Here is a 21,432-nt window from a genome sequence, read left to right on the forward strand (position 1 = left end):
GTACTCTAGAAGAAGAAAATGTACAGTCTAAACCAAAACGGAAAGTAAAAACTAACGGAAGCCATCAGTCTGACTGCATTTCACTGAGGTAAGGTCGTGTTATCAGTTAGAACCTGAAATTAATACTCTTTAAAAATACAAATATTTAGCCTAACGTTACATATTTACGCTGGAATGATGTTACGCATTGAAGAGATGTAACTTAGCTTTGCTAGCGTTACTCAGACTGATATAAATCTTTGTTTCGCTTTTTACGAGTTCTTAAATGAATTTGTATAATGTATAACTACGAATATCTTATATATAGTGTATATCTTGTATAATGTAACGTTAAACTACGTAATTTTGAATATGTAACGTAGCAATAGCAATAACGGGGCAACTTACACTGCTTTGTCAACGACAGGCGAGTTGTTAATCTAATTTATTATCATTTGTTTGTTGTAACGCTGCTATAACCTTGTTCCAGTTTAGCAATATTGTTGTTTTGTATGTCCAATGGCTTAAATTCTAAATTCCTAAATGAGTTTTAAACGTTACAGTCTTAAATGTTGCCATTTGGTTTGAAAAGTTGCTAGTCGTATACATGGGCGTTGCTAGGCCTATGTTAGGGGGCCCCCTATATTTCTACTCAGCCCCCCTAAAACTTTTACAATTAGCTCATAAACTACACTAAATTATCGTCTCAGTCCCCTTTAAATTTGATATGAAAACAGTGGAAGAATTCGGCTCCTCCCCATCTTGTGTCTTTCATTTGATCAGCAAACCACAGCTGTGCAGAGTGAGAGAACAAGGTGTGTGTTTATCGATAGATTGTTATAATATCTGATTATTTGCAGTTCTTTGCTATAGATAAACTCGTATCACTTGGATCCCAATGTCATGGAGGAGCAATCGGGTTTCCCATCTACTGTTTCTATGGTGCTCACCTCATAACCACAGCTTTTCCCTTGAAAAAGTAGCTCTTACCGAACAGTTCGCTATTTTAATTTCAAAATTAACTACCAATATAAAACATGTTTTGTGCTAGTGCATGTGGCATTAACTATACCATACAGTCTTGCACAGAAAGTATTATAAACAGTGACAGAACCCCTTAGAGAATGTACTCATTTTACTGTCAGAGTCACTAACAGAGATGGAAACATCATGTATTGTCTTGTATTAAAAAAAATCATATTTATTATTGGGATTCAGATCATAAAATATGTGAATTAGCCTGTAGGTTTAAAAATATATATATTTAAATTTGCCGTTTAATTAGAAAATTGGCAGTTTTATTTATTTAATACATTGAAACAAAACATGTACTTGAATATAGAAAGTGTTTTTTACTATGGTAAATAGGTGTGTTGAGGCTTTTTTTTTTTTTACCTGAGGAGCTGAGCCCCCCTAAAATGAAAATCCTAAAATCACCCCTGCTTGCATATAAAATCGCTGGAAAATAGAACAATGTGTAGTTTTTATTTGGGCCGTCTGTGACTGACACTAGATGTAACCTTTTGAAGGCTATGGAAGGAAATGAGAAGAGACGAAAAGCAGTAACTCCAGAACCCAGAAACCCAGCAGAAACTCTTGAAGTCAGTGATCAATCTGTCGAGTAAGGCTAACTTACAAATATTCTCTAAAAACTGTAAATAAGGACAGATTTACTAACCTTATGTTAGTGCTCATGCGAGTGTAAAATTCTGCCGTGTTTTCTAATGTGAATGTTAAAGAGCATGTGTATACTGCAGCTCATTTTCCATAAATCTATAATGTGGCTTGGGTAGTAAATGTTTTTCTGGAATTTTAAATAAAAGAACACTACTATTGGTATTTAAGTACATCATATTTCACAGTTCATTTAAATAGTGTTAATTGAGGAGAGTTTCTACTGGTGCAGTCTGTTAATAAATGTAATTAATTAATAAACTGCCTTTAGTGAATAATTACATTTCCTGTGCTGATTTTTGTTTTAAGGAATCACATTGCAGACGTATCTCCGAAAGCCAGCTGTGCCTCTGTGAAAAGCACCAGCTCTATGGATCTTCCTTTTAAATTTAGTGGTGGGTCGGTGACCTTCGACCCCAGGTAAGACTAGACACTACTACTATTAAAAAAAAAAAATGAAAACAACAACAGAAATGTACTGTAATGAGACTGGAGATTAGACCTCAGACCAGGATCTAGCAGGGTCTCGGGAAAAATAAGGGTCTCAAATTAAATAAACATTGCACTTTGCATTTTTTCTCCAGATCTCCTTTTAGTTTTGATGTCAAATCTAAATTACATTGTTTTAAGGAATCCAAGCCATGTAAATATGCAATATATAGTATTATAAATGCAACTTAACTGTAAAAACATTGTTATATATTGTTATATATTGTTATATTGGATTTGCTCTTCAATATTTGGACTCTCAGTAGTGATTATTAAACCACACTGAACTGAGCTAAACTGAACTGAACTTAAACACTACAAACTGAACTACACTGTTCCTATTTACTGTGACCTTTTATGTGAAGCTGCTTTGACACAATCTACATTGTATAAGCGCTATACAAATAAAGGTGAATTGAATTGAATTGAATATACAGTTGAAGTCAGAATTATTAGCCCCCCTGTTTATTTTTTTCCCCCAATTTCTGTTTAACGGAGAGAAGATTTTTCTAACACGTTTCTAAACATATTAGTTTTAATAACTATCTTTAATAACTGATTTATTTAATCTTTGCCAGTAAATGACAGTAAATAATATTTGACTAGATATTTTTCTACACACTTCTATACAGCTTAAAGTGACATTTAAAGGCTTAAGTAGGTTAATTAGGTTATAGGCAGGTTAGGGTAATTAAACAAGTTAATGTATAATGATGGTTTGTTCTGTAGACTATCGGAAAAAAATATAGCTTAAAGGGGCTAATAATTTTGACCTTTAAATGGTTTTTAAAAATTAAAATCTACTTTTATTCTAGCCGAAATAAAACAAATAAGACTTTCTCCAGAAGAAACAATATTATCAGACGTACAGTGAAAATTTCCTTGCTCTGTTAAACATAATTTGGGAAATATTTTAAAAAGAAAAACTTCAACTGTATATCTTTTTTTAAGATTGCCCAAACACCCATACACACTCATTTACACATACAGTACAGACAATTTAGCTTATTCAATTCACCTATAGCACATATTTTTGGACTGTGGGGGAAACCCACGCAAACATGGGGAGAATATGCAAACTTCACACAGAAATGCCAACTGACCCAGCCGGGACTAGAACCAGCGACCAAATCAAATTGATATTTTTGTATTTAAATTTAGCAGTCATGCATATATTAAAATATATAAAGTTACAATCCCAAGCCTGTATGGGTGTTGTAATTAGAATATCCTGCATGATACATTTTCTTGGCAATTAGTTTGCTGTTGAAATTCAGTAGTTTACCATAAAAAACAGCATTTGTTTTACATTTCTACAGTATTTTTTACTGCTAACTGCTATTTTTTGCATAAAATTGTACAGATTTTTTTGCCATAAATTTTTTAGGTTATGTAAATTTTAATATAGGGCGACACGGTGGTGCAATGGGTAGCCCTGTTGCCTCACAGCAAGAAGGTCACTGGTTCGAGCCCTGGCTTGGTCAGTTGGCATTTCTGTTTGGAGTTTGCATGTTCTCCGGTTTCCCCCACAGTCAAAAGACATTTGCTCTAGGTGAATTCGGTAAGCTAAATTCTTCGTAGTGTATGTGTTTATGTCCTGGTCCTCCAGATTGGGGGTTGAGTGTTCGGCTAACTCACAACTCACCTCATAAAAAACTAGATGTTGCGAAACACCAATATGGTGTAGCTAAATATCAACTTCGGTATAAATGGCCCTGGGAGAAAGTAAGTAAGTAAATAAGTAAATGTTAATATGGTGTGCTTTGTTTTTTATTCATTCGTTTTTTTCTGGTTTGAGATCTATTTGCAGTCAAACCTGCATACTTTAACACTATCATCAAAGAAATGTTTCTCTTCTGGTGTTTCTTCAGTGCAAAGAGAGATTGTTTCATCCAGGCTGCTAGTCCTGCTCCCTGCCACACTTTAACTGTTGATCTGCTCAAGGAGAAACACAAAACGAGCATGAAGAGGAAGTACGAGAGTTTATTTGAGGGAAATCAATTGCGAAAGAATAAAACATCCCTGAACCAGATCTACACACAACTCTTCATCATAGAGGGAGTAAGTGAAACTGTGAATGAGGAACATGAGATCTTACAGATGGAGAAAGGGTTCAAGACGCTTCAGGAAACCCCAATCAACTGCAATGACATCTTCCAACCTCTTCCAGGCTCTAAGAATTTTACACAAGACAAAGTCAAGACTGTTTTAACGAACGGCATAGCTGGAATTGGAAAAACTGTCTCTGTGCAGAAGTTTATCCTGGACTGGACTGAGGGAAAAGCCAATCGGGATGTGGATTTTTTGTTTGTGCTTTCATTCCGAGAGCTGAACTTGATTAAAGATCTTGAGTACAGTCTTCATAAACTTCTGCAGGACTTTCATCCTGAACTCCAACATCTGGACTCAATCGTTTTCGAACAGTGTAACGTTTTGTTCATCTTTGACGGTTTGGATGAAAGCAGAATCACGCTGATGTTTTCAGATGCTCAGAAAGTTAGTGATGTGAACGAGTCCTCATCACTGAGCGTGTTGATGTCAAACCTCATCCGAGGAGATCTGCTTCCCTCTGCCCTCATCTGGATCACCACCAGACCAGCAGCAGCCAGTCAGATCCCTTCAAAATACGTCAACCGTCTGACAGAAATCCAAGGATTCAGCGAGCCTCAGAAAGAGGAATATTTCAGGAAGCGAATCAGAGACAAGCATCAATCCAGCAGAATCATCTCACACATCAGAAGATCAAGAAGCCTTCACATCATGTGCCACATACCCGTCTTCTGTTGGATTTCAGCAACGGTTCTACAGAACGTCCTGGAAGATGATCTCAATGCAGAAATCCCTCAAACTCTGACTGAAATGTACATCCATTTCCTGCTCATCCAGACTAAAATAAAGAACCAGAAATATACTGAGAACAATCAGAGAGATCCAGAAGAGCTTCTGCAGTCCAGCGAGGATGTGATCTTGAAACTTGCTAAACTGGCCTTCAAACAGCTGATGAATGGCAATGTGACATTTTACGAGGAGGACTTGAGAGAGCACGGCATAGATGTTACAGAGAGCTCAGTGAATTCTGGGATGCTCACTGAGATCTTCAGGTTGGAGTCTGTGATTCATCATCAGAAAGTCTACTGCTTTATACATCTGAGCTTTCAGGAGTTTCTCGCTGCATATTACATCTTTCACTGCTTTGTTAACGACACTTCAGAGGCTCTGAAAGCGTTTGATTTGCTCTCAAATTTCTATAAGGGAGTGGTAGACGCAGCTCTTCAAAGCGAGAATGGACACCTGGATCTTTTCTTGCGGTTTCTGCTGGGTATTTCACTGGAGTCTAATCAGAGACTCCTACAGGGTCTCCTGAGGCATACGGAGAAGAGCTCGAAGAGCATCAGGACAATCGCAGCTTATATTAAAGAGAAAATTAAACATGAGCAAGGTATTCTGGCTGACCGATCAATCAATCTGTTCCTCTGTCTGCTGGAGATGAAGGATCAGACTCTGTCCAGAGAGATTCTGGACTTTCTGAAATCCGACAAACACTCAGAGAATAAACTCTCTCCTGCTCACTGCTCAGCAATCGCCTACATGCTCCAGATGTCAGAGGAGGTGCTGGAGGAGCTGGATCTCAGAAAATACAACACGTCAGATGAGGGACGGCGAAGACTGTTGCCGGCAGTAATGAACTGCAGAAAAGCACTGTGAGTGTCTCTTTAAAAGATACTTCTTTTTTTTCAGAGTTTACATATTATCTGTAAAAAGCATTTAGTTACTTTACTTAAAAGGGTGAGTAAACCTGTTGCCTTAAAAGTGACAAGTTGACTTCAAAAAAGTGAGTAAATCCATTTTAAGTTAGAACTTTTTAAGTTGAATTGGCTTAATTTTATAAATAAGCAGATAGTTCTTTTAATAATTTTATGGCAACGGGTTTACTCACGTTCATAAATAAAGTTGACTAATTTCTTTAAAATGGTTCACTCACTTTTTTTTAAAGTAAAGTCAACTAATTGCAATAAAAGCAAATTTTTAAAACCAACTTTTTAAAAAATGTCAAGTAATCGCTTTAAAAGCAACGGGTTTACTCACTTTATAAAGTGAAGTCAACTATTTGGTAGAAAATCAATGGGTTTGCTTGCAACAAGTTTACTCATTTATTAAAGGTAAACTAATCACATTAAAAGACGACAAGTCTACTTGCTTATTAAAAGTCAACTAATCGCATTAAGTCAACTAAACGCATTAAAAGTCAACAAGTTTACTCATTTATTAAAGGTAAACTAATCACATTAAAAGACGACAAGTCTACTCGCTCAATAAAAGTCAACTAATCGCATCAAGTCAACTAATCGCATTAAAGTCAACAAGTTTACTCATTTATTAAAGGTCAACTAATCACATTAAAAGTCAACTAATCGCATTAAGTCAACTAAACGCATTAAAAGTCAACAAGTTTACTCATTTATTAAAGGTCAACTAATCACATTAAAAGACGACAAGTCTACTCACTTATTAAAAGTCACCTAATCACATTAAAAGTCAACTAATCCCATCAAATGTCAACAAATCTACTCACTTATTAAAAGTCAACTAATCACATTAAAAGTCAATTAATCGCATTAAAAGTCAACAAGTATACTCACTTATTAAAAGTCAACTAATCACATTAAAAGATGACAAGTCTACTCACTTATTAAAAGTCAACTAATCGCATTAAAAGTCAACAAGTATACTCACTTATTAAAAGTCAACTAATCACATTAAAAGATGACAAGTCTACTCACTTATTAAAAGTCAACTAATCGCATTAAAAGTCAACAAGTATACTCACTTATTAAAAATCAACGAATCACTATAAAAACTACTAGTTTACTCACTTTTTTAAGTCAACTAATAACTTTATAAGCAATGGACTTACTCACACCTTTAAAGAAAACTCAACTAATACCTTTAAAAGTAACAGATTTAATTAATAAAAAAACCCCTCAAATAATTGAATTAAAGTCAATTAATTGCATTAAAAGCAACAAATTTACTTGTTTTTAAAGTAAAGTCAAATAATCGATATAAAAGCAACGGGTTTACTCACTTTCTTTTTTATGTAAAATCAAATAATTGCTATTTACAGTGTACAAAATTATTGCGGGTGCATACACTGAAACAGTGTTTATTCTCTTTTAGTCTTGCCGGCTGTAATATCACTGATCAATGTTGTGACATTGTGGCGTCAGCTCTGCAGTCATCAGATTCGTCCCTCATAGAGCTGGATCTGAGTAATAATGATCTGCAGGATGCTGGTGTGAAACGTTTATGTGCTGGATTGAAGAGTCCCAACTGTCAGCTCCAGATACTCAGGTAAGCAAGAGTGACAAAACATTTTCATCCTGTTTTCATAGATCAATTATTCTAGGCTTTAGTGTTGAAACTTAAAAGTCAAACTTAAAAGTTTCTGTCAAATGCTGCATATGCAGTTAGTAGATTTGTTTCTGCACAATAATAAATTCAGTATCGATTTACTGTCTATGTAGATTGTCAGGGTGTATGGTGACGGAGGAAGGCTGTGGTTTTCTGGCTTCAGCTCTCAGTTTAAATACATCACACCTGAAAGAACTGGACCTCAGCTACAATCATCCGGGAGAAGCAGGCGTTGAGATGCTTTCAGCTCTACAGAACAATCCAGACCTCAAACTGGAAAAAATTGAGTATGTTTGTGTTAAGAGCTTTAAAGTCTGCTTGAAAACAAAATTCACAATGTTTATTTTGCTAGCTCACATTGTTTGTCTTAAGGTGAATAATTAATCCGTGCAAGCTTTGGTAATCTTCAGTGCTGGTCCTTCAGTTGATGTCAACCTGAGGGCTTCCATAGCAAATGCATATTAATACCCTCTCTTACCATTTAGTTTGCTATTATGGAATGATCTGCAAAGGAAAACCCCATCCCTTACTCAGTATTCAGTTTACCACGGAAGTATATCAACACACTGAAATAAAAGTCTCTGCAACTTCCAGTTCATGTGGAATTTCAAAGCATGTTTACTATGTATATCACCCTGTTAAATGTTCCTGTTTACATTTGTAATAATCTGTAAAATTTATATAATTTTGTTTAATATAAATCTCAAATAAGTTTTCCTGCTTCATTCAAACATGTCTCTTACTTTTTAGTTTCAGCTATTGTGGAGAGTTCAGGATCACACCAGGATTGAAGAAATGTAGGTTCACCTCTACTTACAAACACACACTCACACACTGTAAAACAGTATTTATATGGCATTCAGGAGCATATTGAGAGTATGTTAACTTTTGACTTCAACTGTATATAATTTATTTAGGCTTTCTATGTTTAGATTAAATATAATCATTTGCTTATATATATAAATAAATATATATATAAATATATCTTGATGACATTTTTAAGTGTGGTTTATAAACTAATTTCGAGAGGATCACGTGCTTATGATCAACACGGCTGGCTCCTCATTAGCTCCGTAATCTGACCCATTAGATGATTACGGAAGCATTATAAATAACCAGAGTTTTTCACTCCAGTTATCCAGTTATCACCCCCCCCCCTCCTCCACCCTAGTTCCTCCCCCTTTTTCCGATAGGGCGACACGGTGGCCCAGTGGCTAGTACTGTTGCCTCACAGCAAGAACACCGCTGGTCCAACCTCCTATCGGGCTGGTTGGTGTTTCTGTGCAGAGTTTACATGTTCTCCCCGTGTTCGTGTGGGTTTCCCCCGGGTCCCCCGGTTTCCTCCCACCGTCCAAAAACATAAACCATAGCCAATCGACTAAACCAAATTATCACCGAAAACAACACTAGTTTACACTTCTCACGCGACGAAAAGCAGGGGAGTCCTCATGACCTACCTGAGCTCGAACTCTGCTCTCGACCTTCTAACGGGAGGGAGCCCCGGGCTCGAGGATATTACGAGCTCAGGGCTCTCTCCTGGGACAGCATGCCAAATACGCTTTATTGATTATCAGCTAAGTGTGAACTCTTGAATTGAAATTCATTTTGAATACCCCCCTTCCTTTTCAAATCCTTTACTATGGAATCTGACATGTCATTGATTTTCCGTATTAACTGCATAAATGCCCTAACAAAATTATGTGTAATTTAGAACATAATATATCATATGGTGTTTCTCAAGGATCTATCCTAAGCTCAAGTTTATTCTTATTAAATATACTTCCCTTGGGGAGTATAATTCAGAAATATGGCATGAATTATCATCTTTATGCTGATGACATACAATTATACATTTCTGTTAAGCCCAGAGACACTGCTGCAATAAAGAATTTGTCAAACTGCATGTCCAGTATTGTACAATAGATGACTGCAAATATTAGGGTTTATAGTGTAAGGTTATTTCGTGTTAGGATTTAGGGTTTAGGGTTAAGTTGCATATAGGTAAGGTGGTAAAAGTGAGTTTCACCCTCATTTGTTTCCAATCTAACTAAAATAAAGCATCAACATGCATTTCTCAACACAGCAGTAATGACTTTATGAACTTTTTCACATGCAAGATTGATGACATCATAAAGTAAAAATAAAGCACAATATAAATTAAGGACCATCAATCTGCCTCCTACAGCATCGTCCAAATTAGAGCACTGTAGACCGTTAATGGATAAACTTCAAATTTTTTCAACAGTAGGTGAGGAAGAACTGTCTAAACTGATAAATTCGTCCAAATCAACAATGTCTTCGCTAGATTCTGAGTTCCTCCCCACATTTAGGATACATTTCTAAAACTTTAAAAATAGCTGTCATTAAGCCTCTTATTAAAAAAACACAGCTTGATCCCAAAGAACTAGTAAATTATAGACCCATTTCAAACCTGCCTTTCTATCAAAGATACTAGAAAAAGTCGCATCTGCTCAACTATGTTCCTTCCTACAAAGTAACATCATTCATTCATTCATTCATTTTCTTTTCGGCTTAGTCCCTTTATTAATCCAGGGTTGCCACAGCGGAATGAACCGCCAACTTATCCAGCACATTTTTCACGCAGCGGATGCCCTTCCAGCCGCAACCCATCTCTGGGAAACATCCATACACACTCATTCACTACGGACAATTTAGCCTATCTAATTCACCTGTCGGGGAAACCGGAGCACCCGGAGAAAACCCACACAAACACAGGCAGTACATGCAAACTCCACACAGAAACGCCAACTGACCCAGCCGAGCCTCGAACCAGCGACCTTCTTGCTGTGAGGCGACAGCACTACCTACTGCGCCACTGTGTCGCCACAAAGTAATAATATTTATGAAAATTTTCAATCTGGATTTAGAGCATTCCAGAGCACCTAAGTTCTTACTGTGGGCAAAAAAACCTGAACGAGAGAGGATTGAAGCAGAATTGTGTTCTTTAGGTTTACAATCTAACAAAGAATTAAAGAACCTGGGTGTTATTTTTGATTTTGATCTAAATTTTCAATCTCATATTAATCAAGTCACAAAAACAAGTTTTAATCATTTGAGAAACATTGCCAGAATTCATTATTTCCTATTTTTTAATGATGCTAAGAAATTAATTCATACTTTTATTTTCTCTCGGCTTGATCACTGCAATGCTGTTTATATTGGTTTACTTAAGAGTTCTATAAGAAAGTTGCAACTGATACAAAATGCAGCAGCTAAAGTTTTAATGAAATTGAAGAAATGAGAACAAATTACACCAGCATTAATAGAATTACACTAGTGCACCAAAGGATAGATTTTAAGATTCTTTTAATAGTTTATAAGGCACGACACAACCTGAAACCTTCTTATATTTCTGACTGCTTATTGAGATACAATTCAAACAGTTTGCTACGCTCTTCAAGCACTGGACTTTTAGAATTTCACTTTGTAAATGAGATGCGATCTGGCAGCACCTCTTTTAGTCACTAGGCTGCAAAAATTTGGAATTGTCTCCCAAATTAAGTTAAAGAATCCCCCATGAATGTTTTTAAAAAGTGTGTTAAGACACGTCTTTTTAAAATTGCATTTGAATATAACAGTATGTGAAGTGTATGTATATTGTGTAGGTGTATGTATACATGTACGGTGTGTGCATGTATATCCATATGTAAAGACTCTTGTGTGTGTGATTGTGTAGATATATGCATGTATGCTTTTATCTGAGTATATATTTGTTTGTTTTGCTTTATTTGTCTATACATTTGTTTATTTGGTTTTATTTTACAATGTTTGTTGCATGTATGTATGTAAGTATGTTTGTGTGATGTTCTTCGCACGTTCGCGTGGGTTTTCTACGGGTTTCCCCACAAGTCCAAAGACATGTGGTATAGGTGCATTGGGTAAGCTAAATTGGCCATAGTGCATGTGTCTGAATGGGTGTGTATGGGTGTTTCCCAGTGATAGGTTGCAGCAGGAAGGGTATCCGCTGTATAAAACATGTGCTGGATAATTTGGCGGTTCATTCTGCTGTGGTGACCCCAGATTAATAAAGGGAAACCTTAAATACATTTAAAAAATTGATAAAATATAAGTATTAAGCTCTATGCCATTATATGAAATGTTATAGCTTTGAAATATTACAATGACTAAACTGTATTTGTTGTTTTCTCTCTTCTTATGTGCAGATTCCTGCTGTCTCAGTCTCGATCCAGACACAGCAAACACTCGCCTCACTCTTTCAGAGGGAAACAGAATGGTGATGCGTGTGGTAGATGAGCAGCCATATCCTGATCATCCGGACAGATTTGAGCACTATGAGCAGGTTCTATGTAAAGAGCCTCTGTCTGATCGCTGCTACTGGGAGGCTGAGTGGAGTCGAGGGGTAAATGCCGCAGTGGCATATAAAGGAATCCGAAAAAAAGGTGGGAGTGACTGCAGATTTGGGTGGAACGAAAAGTCCTGGGGTCTTTTCTGTACTCCTGATCGATACAGTGCTTGGCACGATTATAGGAGTATAGACATACTTGTCCATTCAGACTCCTCAAACAGAATAGCAGTGTATCTGGACAGGCTGGCTGGAATCCTATCTTTCTACAGTGTCTCTGACGAACACACACTTACACACATACACACGTTCAGTGCCAAGTTCACCGAACCACTCTATGCTGGATTTTCCGTTTATGGTTCAGTGTCAATAGCGGGGTTTCCATCCTAATGCGACGCAAATCTTTTCAAATTTCACAAAAAAAGAAATTTCCTCATAGCAAATTAGCTGCGTTTCCATCAAGTTAGAGTGGCTTGGTGTAGTATTGGTAACCTAGCAACCAACAGTCAGTGTTGGGGAGGTTACTTTGGAAAGTAATAGATTCCAGATTACCCTATTTAAAATGTAATAAGTAGTGCACCTTTTCAATTACTTAATAAAAGTAAAGTAACTGATTACATCTGATTAATTTTGATTACTTTTATGTTTCTAATAGATATTTTCAACTCAATAATTTTCAAGCATTTATACCAAGCAGGTGTGACCTTACAGTATCTCTGTTTACTGTTAGAATATCAAAATCTTTCATCACTTGAATTTAGATTATATTAATTTAATTTTAAATGACAGCCACCACAAAACCAGACCTCATAACAAAAAATAGTTTACTGTTGTTACAAAGTGAAGTTTCATAAACTAATTTCGAGAGGAGCACGTGATATGATTGAGCATGTCTGGCCACTCATCTGTAATCAGTAATAATCCAATCAGAGTGATCCTAGTCTACTATAAATGGATCATTTTCTCCCTACTGTTTCTATCTTCGTTTGGAAGAATCCCCCCTTCCACCCCCATCTCCTCCTTTTCCTCCCTTTTCTAAAGGGGGAGCTCTCGAGACCTACCTGATCTCGGATCTCCTGATATGCTTATCGACCGGGCAGGAGCCCTGGGCTCAAATATCTCCGAGCTCAGGGTTCTCTCCCGGGACAGCATGCCAAACCTGCTTTATACGCCAAGCATATCTAAGTGGGAGCTCTTGAAATCAAAATTTTAGTTAGTTGTGCAGTGTGATTTTTGTGGCATTTGACAATACATCTAAGCTATTTTTGCAATTTTCATTTTTAAATCAAAGCAACTTAAATCCAAGTCAATCATATCTTAGTGATCAATAAAACTGTCAATGTGGAGGCACAATGAGGCATAATTGTTCAGTTCAGTTATTTACTGTAAATAATATGCTTTACCTATCAGAAACAAATTATAATATATATATACTGTATGTATATATATATATATATATATATATATATATATATATATATATATATATATATATATATATATATATATATATATATATATATATATATATATATATATATATATATATATATATATATATATATATATAAACCAGGTGTTACACATTTAAAATACTATAGTAATTTATATTAAAGGGAAATATTTAGTTAAAAGCATTACATTGTATATATATTTACAACTCTTCATTAATGAATTACACTACATAATGTAGTATCATTAGTAAATGTCATGAACTAATAGTAATTACCATTGTAATTTTAGCCTTTACTACAGTAAACTATATATATAGACCCATCTTTCCATCAATCAAGTTTCATGTGTCAGCACAATGATTGGTTGGCGACATTATCGACCAAAGTGAGAGGTGGCAGTAACGCACCAAAACGTTTGTTGTCGACCACCGTAAAACAGGAAGAAGAAGAAAGCATCATTCTCACCATCATATTGATTTACTTTCAGTGGCTAGACACCGGCCTCACAGCTCTGTGTATATCGGTGTCATCACAATGTTGGTGTGGTCACTGTGATAAAATCGCTTTGACCAGAGGAGTTTGTTGGTGCCCTGAATTTCACAAATCGATAACTTTGTGAGTCATAATATGTCATTCGAAATGAAAGAGTCTGTTTTTATTTCTGTACACTCACGATAACGACAAACAACAACAATTGCTTTTATAAAATAAAGAAAGGCTAGGTTACATACCTGTGGATGCTTCCTTAGGCTCGACATTGAAGCCTTTGATTGAAGCGGACTGTAGATGAAGTTTGAGTTCTGGAATTTTCAGTATTTTATATTAGGAATGCAAATTGGTCATCTTCTCATTTATTTTTCACTATTGCTGTCAAACCATAGGTGGTAACTCTGAAGTCCAGTCAGATGATTGGGCATTACAATAGCAGACTGCATAAACCATCTTTGTGTGCTAACAACTTTTTACTTTTCTTTCTGATTCTGACCAATCAATACCTTATGTGTTAGCATTACTGAATCCCCTGTGATTCCACCCTCGTCCCTGATTGATACCATCTTCACTATTAATTCTTGTCACAGCAGAGTCATCTCTAAGATTTACAATAACACTTAATTCTCATGTTATTCCTCATGCTCTCACAGTTTGCATTTCATTTGGGCTTAACTTACGGTATAGTGTTCATACAGGGCTGAAAATCCTTGAATTTGAATCTATTATTATCAAGGTTTTAAAAGTGCTTGAAGCTGCTTGAAAATGTAATTGTGTTGCTTTCATAATAGTTTATCTTACTAAAGAGGTAATAATTTACTTTTTAAATAAGATGACTTATTTAGTAAGACAAAATTAGAATATTATACTGTGGAATAAAATAACATATAGCATCTGATATAAAGTGATGAAGTATGTATGCAAATATGTAATTCACCACACTTTTAAAGTGCTGGGAATAAAAAATGCACCTGAAAGTGATTGTAAAGTGCTTACATTTGACTTTAGAAAAAGTCTACCATGCACTTTAGATTTTTAAACATACAGGTGAAGTCAGAATTATCAACCCCCCTGAATTATTAGCCCCCCTGTTTATTTTTCCCCTAATTTCTGTTTAACAGAGAGAGGAATTTTTTTCTAGCACATTTCTAAACATAATAGTTTTAATACCTCATTTCTAATCACTGATTTATTTTATCTTTGTCATGATGACAGTTAATAATATTTGACTAGATATTTTTCAAGACACTTCTATACAGCTTAAAGGGACATTTAAAGGCTTAACTAGGTTAATTAGGTTAACTTGGCAGGTTAGGGTAATTGTGCAAGTTATTGTATGATGATGGTTTGTTGTGTAGACCAGTGTTTCCCAACCCTGTTCCTGGAGGCACACCAGCAGTACATATTTTGGATGTCTCCGTTATCTGACCCATTAACTTCAGGTTTTGGAGTCTCTTCTGATGTTATGATAAGAGGATTCAGGTGTGTTTGATTAGGGAGAGGTTGAAAATGTGGACTGTTGGTGTGCCTTCAGGAACAGGGTTGGGAAACACTGGTGTAGACTATCGAAAAAACAATTGCTCAAAGGGGCTAATAATTATGACCTTAAAATGGCTTTAAAAAAATTAAAAACTGCTTTTATTCTAGCTGAAATAAGACAAATAAGACTTTCTCCAGAAGAAAAAAAAAAAAATCAGACATACTGTGAAAATTTCAAAAAAAGGGGGGGGGGGGGGGGGGGGTAATAACTCTGACTTTAACTGTGTCATCTCTTTGTGCTCAACATGGGATTTTACTGTTGTAGTCCACATAGAGTCCACTGCTCTGAATGTAAACTTGCTAGCATTTTCCCTGATATTAAGCGACCGTTCTGGACCTGTCCTGCGTCATCTCACCTGAGAATCTGTTTTGATTCACTTACAGCTATCTCCTCTATTAACATTGATCCTTCTCTGGTAATTTGTCTGTTTAGAGTTCTGCTGCCATCGGTTCACTGAACTGCTTTTCTTTCACTATTAACAAGGCAAGTGGAAGAGTCCTCACTACTCTTCCCATACTCAGTGGATTTAAACTGGGGGGAATATATAAATACCACCTTTAATTATTAGTTATTCAAGAATTTGGTTGCCCTTTTTAGATCATATTAAATTCTAGTGATTATACACATTAGTAATGTTGTATTAGTAGTACACAAAATATTCCTTAAAAGTATGAATTTTGTCGAACACTTTAACCCTTAAATCTCCCCAACCCTATCCTAGGTTTATTAGTGTTTATTGCTTTCTGTTGTTTTTTTACTGTTGTAAAAGTCTTATAAATAAATATCTTATAAATAAAGAATACGTTTTTGATATGTCATATGTAAATGTGTATATATTAGGTTATGTAAAAAAATATTTTACAGCTTGCGCTTTGAAAATTGACTGACTGCAAAAATCTGACATTTCTTAATGGCAAAAGGATATAAAATTGGATAAAATGCTGTTTAAGAAGTCATGTTTTATCATATAGACATCACTGTGTATACAGATTATTATTGCTTTGATCAGTAGTTTTCTGATTGCTCAATGATGACTCTGCGTTTTATCTGAGGGACGCTAATGGGATTTTACAATACCTTTGACCACCACTAGAGAGAAGCATTTACTTGTGTTAGTGCCTCTGTTAGTGTTTATATCCAGTTTGTTGATATACTGTGTAGAGGAATGAGTGGCTGAGAGATTTTAATGCTCTGTACTTCTGAAAATAGACGCACAGACCACTGAAAGTTTTTAAGACTGCACAAGCAAACATATTGAAGAGTTTGCAGATATGCAGACTTTTCATTTTATAACTACAAACATTCTTTTAAACCAAACAGAATTTCTGGAGACTAATACAAAAGAGGAAAATGTAATGGCTCTTTGTTGTCTGTGTCCTCTATTAGAACTGTGCAGTGTAGCAGCCAAACATGATGAATTATGTGCCCATATGCTCTTGAAATCCTTGTCCTCATTGGCCTTTTGGTTGTGCTCTCTCTCTCTCTCTCTCTCTCTCTCTCTCTCTCTCTCTCTCTCTCTCTCTCTCTCTCGCATTTCAATGCCAATCCATTTCTGTAATTCTTCCTCTACTCTCCGAGAACCCATCCCAGCAGAACTGGAAGGTAATCGATTCACGCTGTCAGTAAAAAGCTCTGCGTCAGAGTCTCACCGCCTGCTATAAAAAGCCTTGCCAGTGCTGTACATCCTCGCAGATCTCTCTCTCCTCAGCAGCAGCACTGCGGAAACCGTCTCTGTTCTCTTCTCTCTTTATTCATCATGAGCTCAATGAATTACAACCCTTATCTCCCATCTGTGCAGCGCAGGCGGGTTGTGGTGCGTAGCGGGACACCCTTCGGTGGAGGAAGCAGTCGCTCTCGTTCTGTCTATTCGACCTATTCATCCCCGTCCCGTGCCTCGGTTCTCTCCTCTGGTGCGGGTCTGCATCTTTCTGCTGCATCTGCAGATCTGGAACTGAGCCAGGCTACTCAGCTGAGCTCAGAGTTTAAACAAGTGCGGACCCAGGAGCGAGCCCAGCTTCAAGATCTCAACGATCGCTTTGTCAGCTTCATTGAGCGTGTACATGGCTTGGAGCTCCAGAACCGTGCGCTGGAGTCAGAGCTACTCCTGCTGCGCCAGAGGCACTGTGAACCTTCCCGACTTCGGGGTCTGTATGAACAAGAGGCGAGGGAACTTCGTGCGGCGGTAGATGAGGCCCGCAGGGAGCGCCAAGCTGCTCAAGAAAGGCGGGACCGATTGGAAGAGGCACTTAAGGCCTTGCAGAGTCGCTATGAAGAAGAAGTTCTTGCCCGTGAGGAAGCTGAAGGCCGGATGGTGGATGCCAGGAAGGGGGTGGATGAGGCAGCATTGGCCCGCTCTGAGCTCGAAAAACGGGCTGACACCTTGCTGGATGAGTTGGCCTTCCTCAAGAGGCTGCATGAAAGTGAAATCGCCGAGCTTCAAGCTCAGGTGCAGTACAGCGCCCAAGTGTCAGTGGAGATGGAAGTGGCAAAACCGGACCTCTCTGTGGCTCTCCGAGACATCCGAGGTCAGTACGAGCGGCTGGCTCAGCAGAACATCCAGGCCGCGGAGGAGTGGTTCCGTGGGAAGGTGAGCACAATGGCGGAAGATACAGCTAAACACACGGAGAACATTCGCACGGCGAAAGATGAGGCTGGGGAGTACCGTCGCCTTCTGAAAGCTCGAGATCTAGAGATCGAGGCATGTCAGGGACTGAACCAAGCTCTGGAGAGGCAACTTCAAGAAGTCGAGGAGAAACAGAGTGCAGAGATTGCTGCCTTACAGGTTAGAATTCACATTTAATCTACATTTATGCATTTGGTCAATGTTTCTGTCTAAATAAATGCATTGAATTTACTGTACAAATATTAGTAGTGTTTGCTTCCCTTCGGGGTCAAACCCATGACCTTAGTGTTGCTATTGTCATGCCCTTCAACATAAAGGCTATTTACTACACACTTTTGTCTGGACAGGATACTATTGGTGACCTGGAGAATGAGCTAAGGACAATGAAGAGTGAAATGGCACGTTATCTCAAAGAATATCAGGACCTTCTCAATGTAAAAATGGCCTTGGACATTGAAATTGCTGCCTACAGGTTAGTAATGTACACAACTACAACAAAAGGGCCATAAATAACATTAAAAAATCTCAATATTGTTTGATTTAATTGGTATTTTACATTAATTACATGACACCTCCACCTCCAAATTTGAAGTAAACTTTTGTTATATTTCCCACAGGAAGCTTCTAGAGGGAGAAGAAACCCGCTTTAACGTGGGCGGCATTGGTGGAATCTCCAGTGTGTTTTCTCCCTCGATTGCCGCCACTCCTTCTTTTGGTCGTCCTGTATTCTCGGTCCAGGCCAGCCTGACTTCTGGCGCCCCCTATCTTTTGGGAACCAGACTGATGAGTTACTCTGCCTCACCATATGAGATCATAGAAGCCACCCAGGCGCAGGAGGCTGAGGCAAGTCCAGAGAAAGAAGAGGAGGAGGAAGAGGAGGAGGAGGAGGAACAGCAAGAGGAAGCTGAGGAGGGAGAAGAAGAGAAGGAGGAGGAAGAGGAAGAAGAGGGTGAGAAGGAGGAGGAAGAGGAAGAAGAAGAAAAAGAAGAAGAGGAAAAAGAAGAGGGTGAGGATCATATTTAATACACAAGGCTTCAATTTTGTTTGTCAAGCACCCACTGGTGACATTTGTTCTCTGTTGTCTCTTTCACAGGTGAGGAAGGTGGTGAAGAGGGAGGAGAGGAAGAAGGAGAAAAGGAAGAGGAAGGAGAACAGGAAGATGAAGAAGAAAAGGAGGAAGGAGGAGAAGAGGGTGAAGAAGGTGGTGAAGGTGAAGAAGAGGAAACTGAGAAGGATGATGCTGGAAAAGAAGAGGAGAAAAAGAAAGGAGGAGAGGAGAAAGATAGCAAAGCTGAAAAAGCCAAGCCAAAGGAGAAGTAAACATCCCGAACCAAACCCCCTGGTGCTAGCTATAGGTGTTAAACCTTGTCAACATCAACTTCACTGTGCCCTAAGGCTTGATTTCAGATTCAGTTTAAAAAGCAAACAATACCGTACAAAAACGAGAATAAGAAACGCATCCATAGGGAGCACCCAGAGCCAGAGTAGCCTATGCATGAATACATGCCTTATGTTTGCGCTTGGCAGGGATTGTGTTAGTTTAATTGTGTTTATTTATTAAAATGCTAATTATATAATTATTTGAGCATTGTGTCAGTATGCCTTCAGCATTTATCCACCAATCAACTGCCTATAATAACACAAGTGTGCTTATTCAAAATGCCTTAGAACAAATCCTCAAAGAAAGTTTCATTGCCTACTAATAAAAACTTGACAAACCTCCTTGAACTTGTGTTTTGTTGATGTTTTTTCTGTTAGCTATACTATGCTGTGCTGTGCTATGCTAAGCTAACCATGCTGTAAGCCAGGGGTGTCCAAACTTGGTACTGGAGGGCCAGTGTCCTGGAAAGTTTAGTTCCAACCCTAATCAAACATATCTGAACTAGTTAATCAAGCTCTTATTAGATGTACTAGAACAGGGGCCCAAACTCAGTCCTGGGGGGCTGGTGTCCTACAGATTTTAGCTCCAACTTGCCTCAACACACCTGCACGGATGTTTCTAGAAAACCTAGTAAGAGCTTTATTAGCTGGCCCAGGTGTGTCTGATTGGGGTTGGAACTAAACTTTGCAGGACACCGGCCCTCCAGGACCGAGTTTTGGCACTCTTGTACTAGAAACTTCCTGGCAAGTATGTTAAAGCAAGTTGGAGCTAAATTCAGTAGGACACTGGACTTCCAGGATCGAGTTTGGACATCCCTGCTGTAGTTCTCAAACTCGATTCCTGGAGGGCCGCAGCTCTGCACAGTTTTGCTCTAACCCTAATCAAACACAGCTGATACAACTAATCAAGGTGTTTTAAGACTACTATAGGCTATTAAGCAGTGTGAGTTGGAGGTGGTTGGAGCTAAACTATGCAGAGCTGCGGCCCTCTAGATATTAAGTTTGAGACCACTGCAAGTTCTTGAGATAAATTGGCCCACATAATTCAACGAGTCGTCATCCTAAAACAATAATTAGCTTTTTTAAATTAGTGTTTCCCTCCTTCAAACATTCATTCATTCATTTTCTTTTCGGCTTAGTCCCTTTATTAATCAGCGGTATCCACAGCGGAATGAACCAGAAATTTATCCAGCATATGTTTTATGCAGCGGATGCCCTTCCAGCCACAACCCATCACTGGGAAACGTCCATACACACACTATGGTCAATTTTAGCATACCCAATTCACCTGTACCACATGTCTTTGGACTTGTGGGGGAAACCGGAGCACCCGGAGGAAACCCACGCCACGGGGAAAACACAGAAATGCCACACAGAAATGCCAACTGGCGGAGGCTCGAACCAGCAACCTTCTTGCTGTGAGGCAAACGTGCTGCACCACCGCCCCCTTCAAGCTTGTTTGATTAAAAAAATTAATAAGGATAGTTTACACAAAATTTACTCACTATTTACACTCCCTCAAGTGATTGCAAACCTTTGCTTCTTTCTTCGGTAAAACACAAAAAGGCTATCTTGAAGCAAGCTGAAAACACACAACCACCGAGTTCTGTAGTATGAAAAACAAATATGAGTTAATAATGGTTCCAGGTTTTTTTGTGTTTAACAGAAGAAAGAAACCCATAAAGGTATGAAAGAAGTAACAGGTAAGTAAACAATGACAAAATGTTCTTTTTTTGTGAACTATCCCTTTAAGTTCTTTCTCTTGACTTCGACCTCGTTTGTAAAACCGGAAATAAAAGGTCGTGTGTACTGCATTGTAAGATGTGGTGTTCCCTTCAGTTTATGTAATTAGGTTATCCTTAACAATACTGTACACAAAATATGTTTTGAATACCGTACATACTGTAAAAAGCACGGCTTACGCTATTCATGTTCACTATGACGCTCTAAATCTTCAATTAAGAAGCAGTGTAGTGCTGTGCATTGATTATTTATTCATGACAGCTGTAATCAATATTATGCAAGAAACCTCAGAGCTCAGCTAAAGTGATTCACTAGAGTGATTTCA

The 21,432-nt window shown here is 37.8% G+C and overlaps 2 protein-coding genes across 3 annotated transcripts; both read left to right on the forward strand.

Annotated features, from left to right (window-relative positions):
* si:ch211-255g12.8 (protein NLRC3) lies at positions 1-13,178 on the forward strand. Of its 2 annotated transcripts, XM_056464099.1 has the most exons (8): positions 1-88; positions 1,509-1,600; positions 1,963-2,073; positions 4,014-5,843; positions 7,321-7,494; positions 7,668-7,841; positions 8,305-8,351; positions 11,739-13,178. In XM_056464099.1, the coding sequence occupies exons 2-8, from the start codon at positions 1,512-1,514 to the stop codon at positions 12,266-12,268; spliced, it is 2,955 nt and encodes a 984-aa protein (XP_056320074.1). In that variant the 5' UTR covers positions 1-88; positions 1,509-1,511; the 3' UTR covers positions 12,269-13,178. The 2 variants fall into 2 exon arrangements, with proteins under 2 accessions (XP_056320074.1, XP_056320075.1); XM_056464100.1 differs by lacking the exon at positions 1,509-1,600.
* A 3,753-nt stretch (positions 13,179-16,931) lies between these two features.
* On the forward strand, positions 16,932-19,712 carry neflb (neurofilament light chain b). The gene is made up of 4 exons (XM_056464103.1): positions 16,932-18,143; positions 18,332-18,456; positions 18,602-18,990; positions 19,078-19,712. The coding sequence occupies exons 1-4, from the start codon at positions 17,118-17,120 to the stop codon at positions 19,302-19,304; spliced, it is 1,767 nt and encodes a 588-aa protein (XP_056320078.1). The 5' UTR covers positions 16,932-17,117; the 3' UTR covers positions 19,305-19,712.
* The last annotated feature ends 1,720 nt before the right edge of the window (positions 19,713-21,432 follow it).

Source organism: Danio aesculapii, chromosome 8 (genome assembly GCF_903798145.1).
Source record: "Danio aesculapii chromosome 8, fDanAes4.1, whole genome shotgun sequence".
NCBI classification, from domain to species: Eukaryota; Metazoa; Chordata; class Actinopteri; order Cypriniformes; family Danionidae; genus Danio; species Danio aesculapii.

Coding starts and splice junctions, on each gene's coding strand:
- si:ch211-255g12.8 (XM_056464099.1), top strand. CDS start 1,512: ATGGAAGGAAATGAGAAGAGACGAAAAGCAGTAACTCCAGAACCCAGA. Junction 2,074..4,013: donor TCGGTGACCTTCGACCCCAG/GTAAGACTAGAC, acceptor GTGTTTCTTCAG/TGCAAAGAGAGATTGTTTCA. Junction 7,842..8,304: donor CTCAAACTGGAAAAAATTGA/GTATGTTTGTGT, acceptor CTTACTTTTTAG/TTTCAGCTATTGTGGAGAGT.
- neflb (XM_056464103.1), top strand. CDS start 17,118: ATGAGCTCAATGAATTACAACCCTTATCTCCCATCTGTGCAGCGCAGG. Junction 18,457..18,601: donor ATTGAAATTGCTGCCTACAG/GTTAGTAATGTA, acceptor TATTTCCCACAG/GAAGCTTCTAGAGGGAGAAG. Junction 18,991..19,077: donor AGAAGAGGAAAAAGAAGAGG/GTGAGGATCATA, acceptor TCTCTTTCACAG/GTGAGGAAGGTGGTGAAGAG.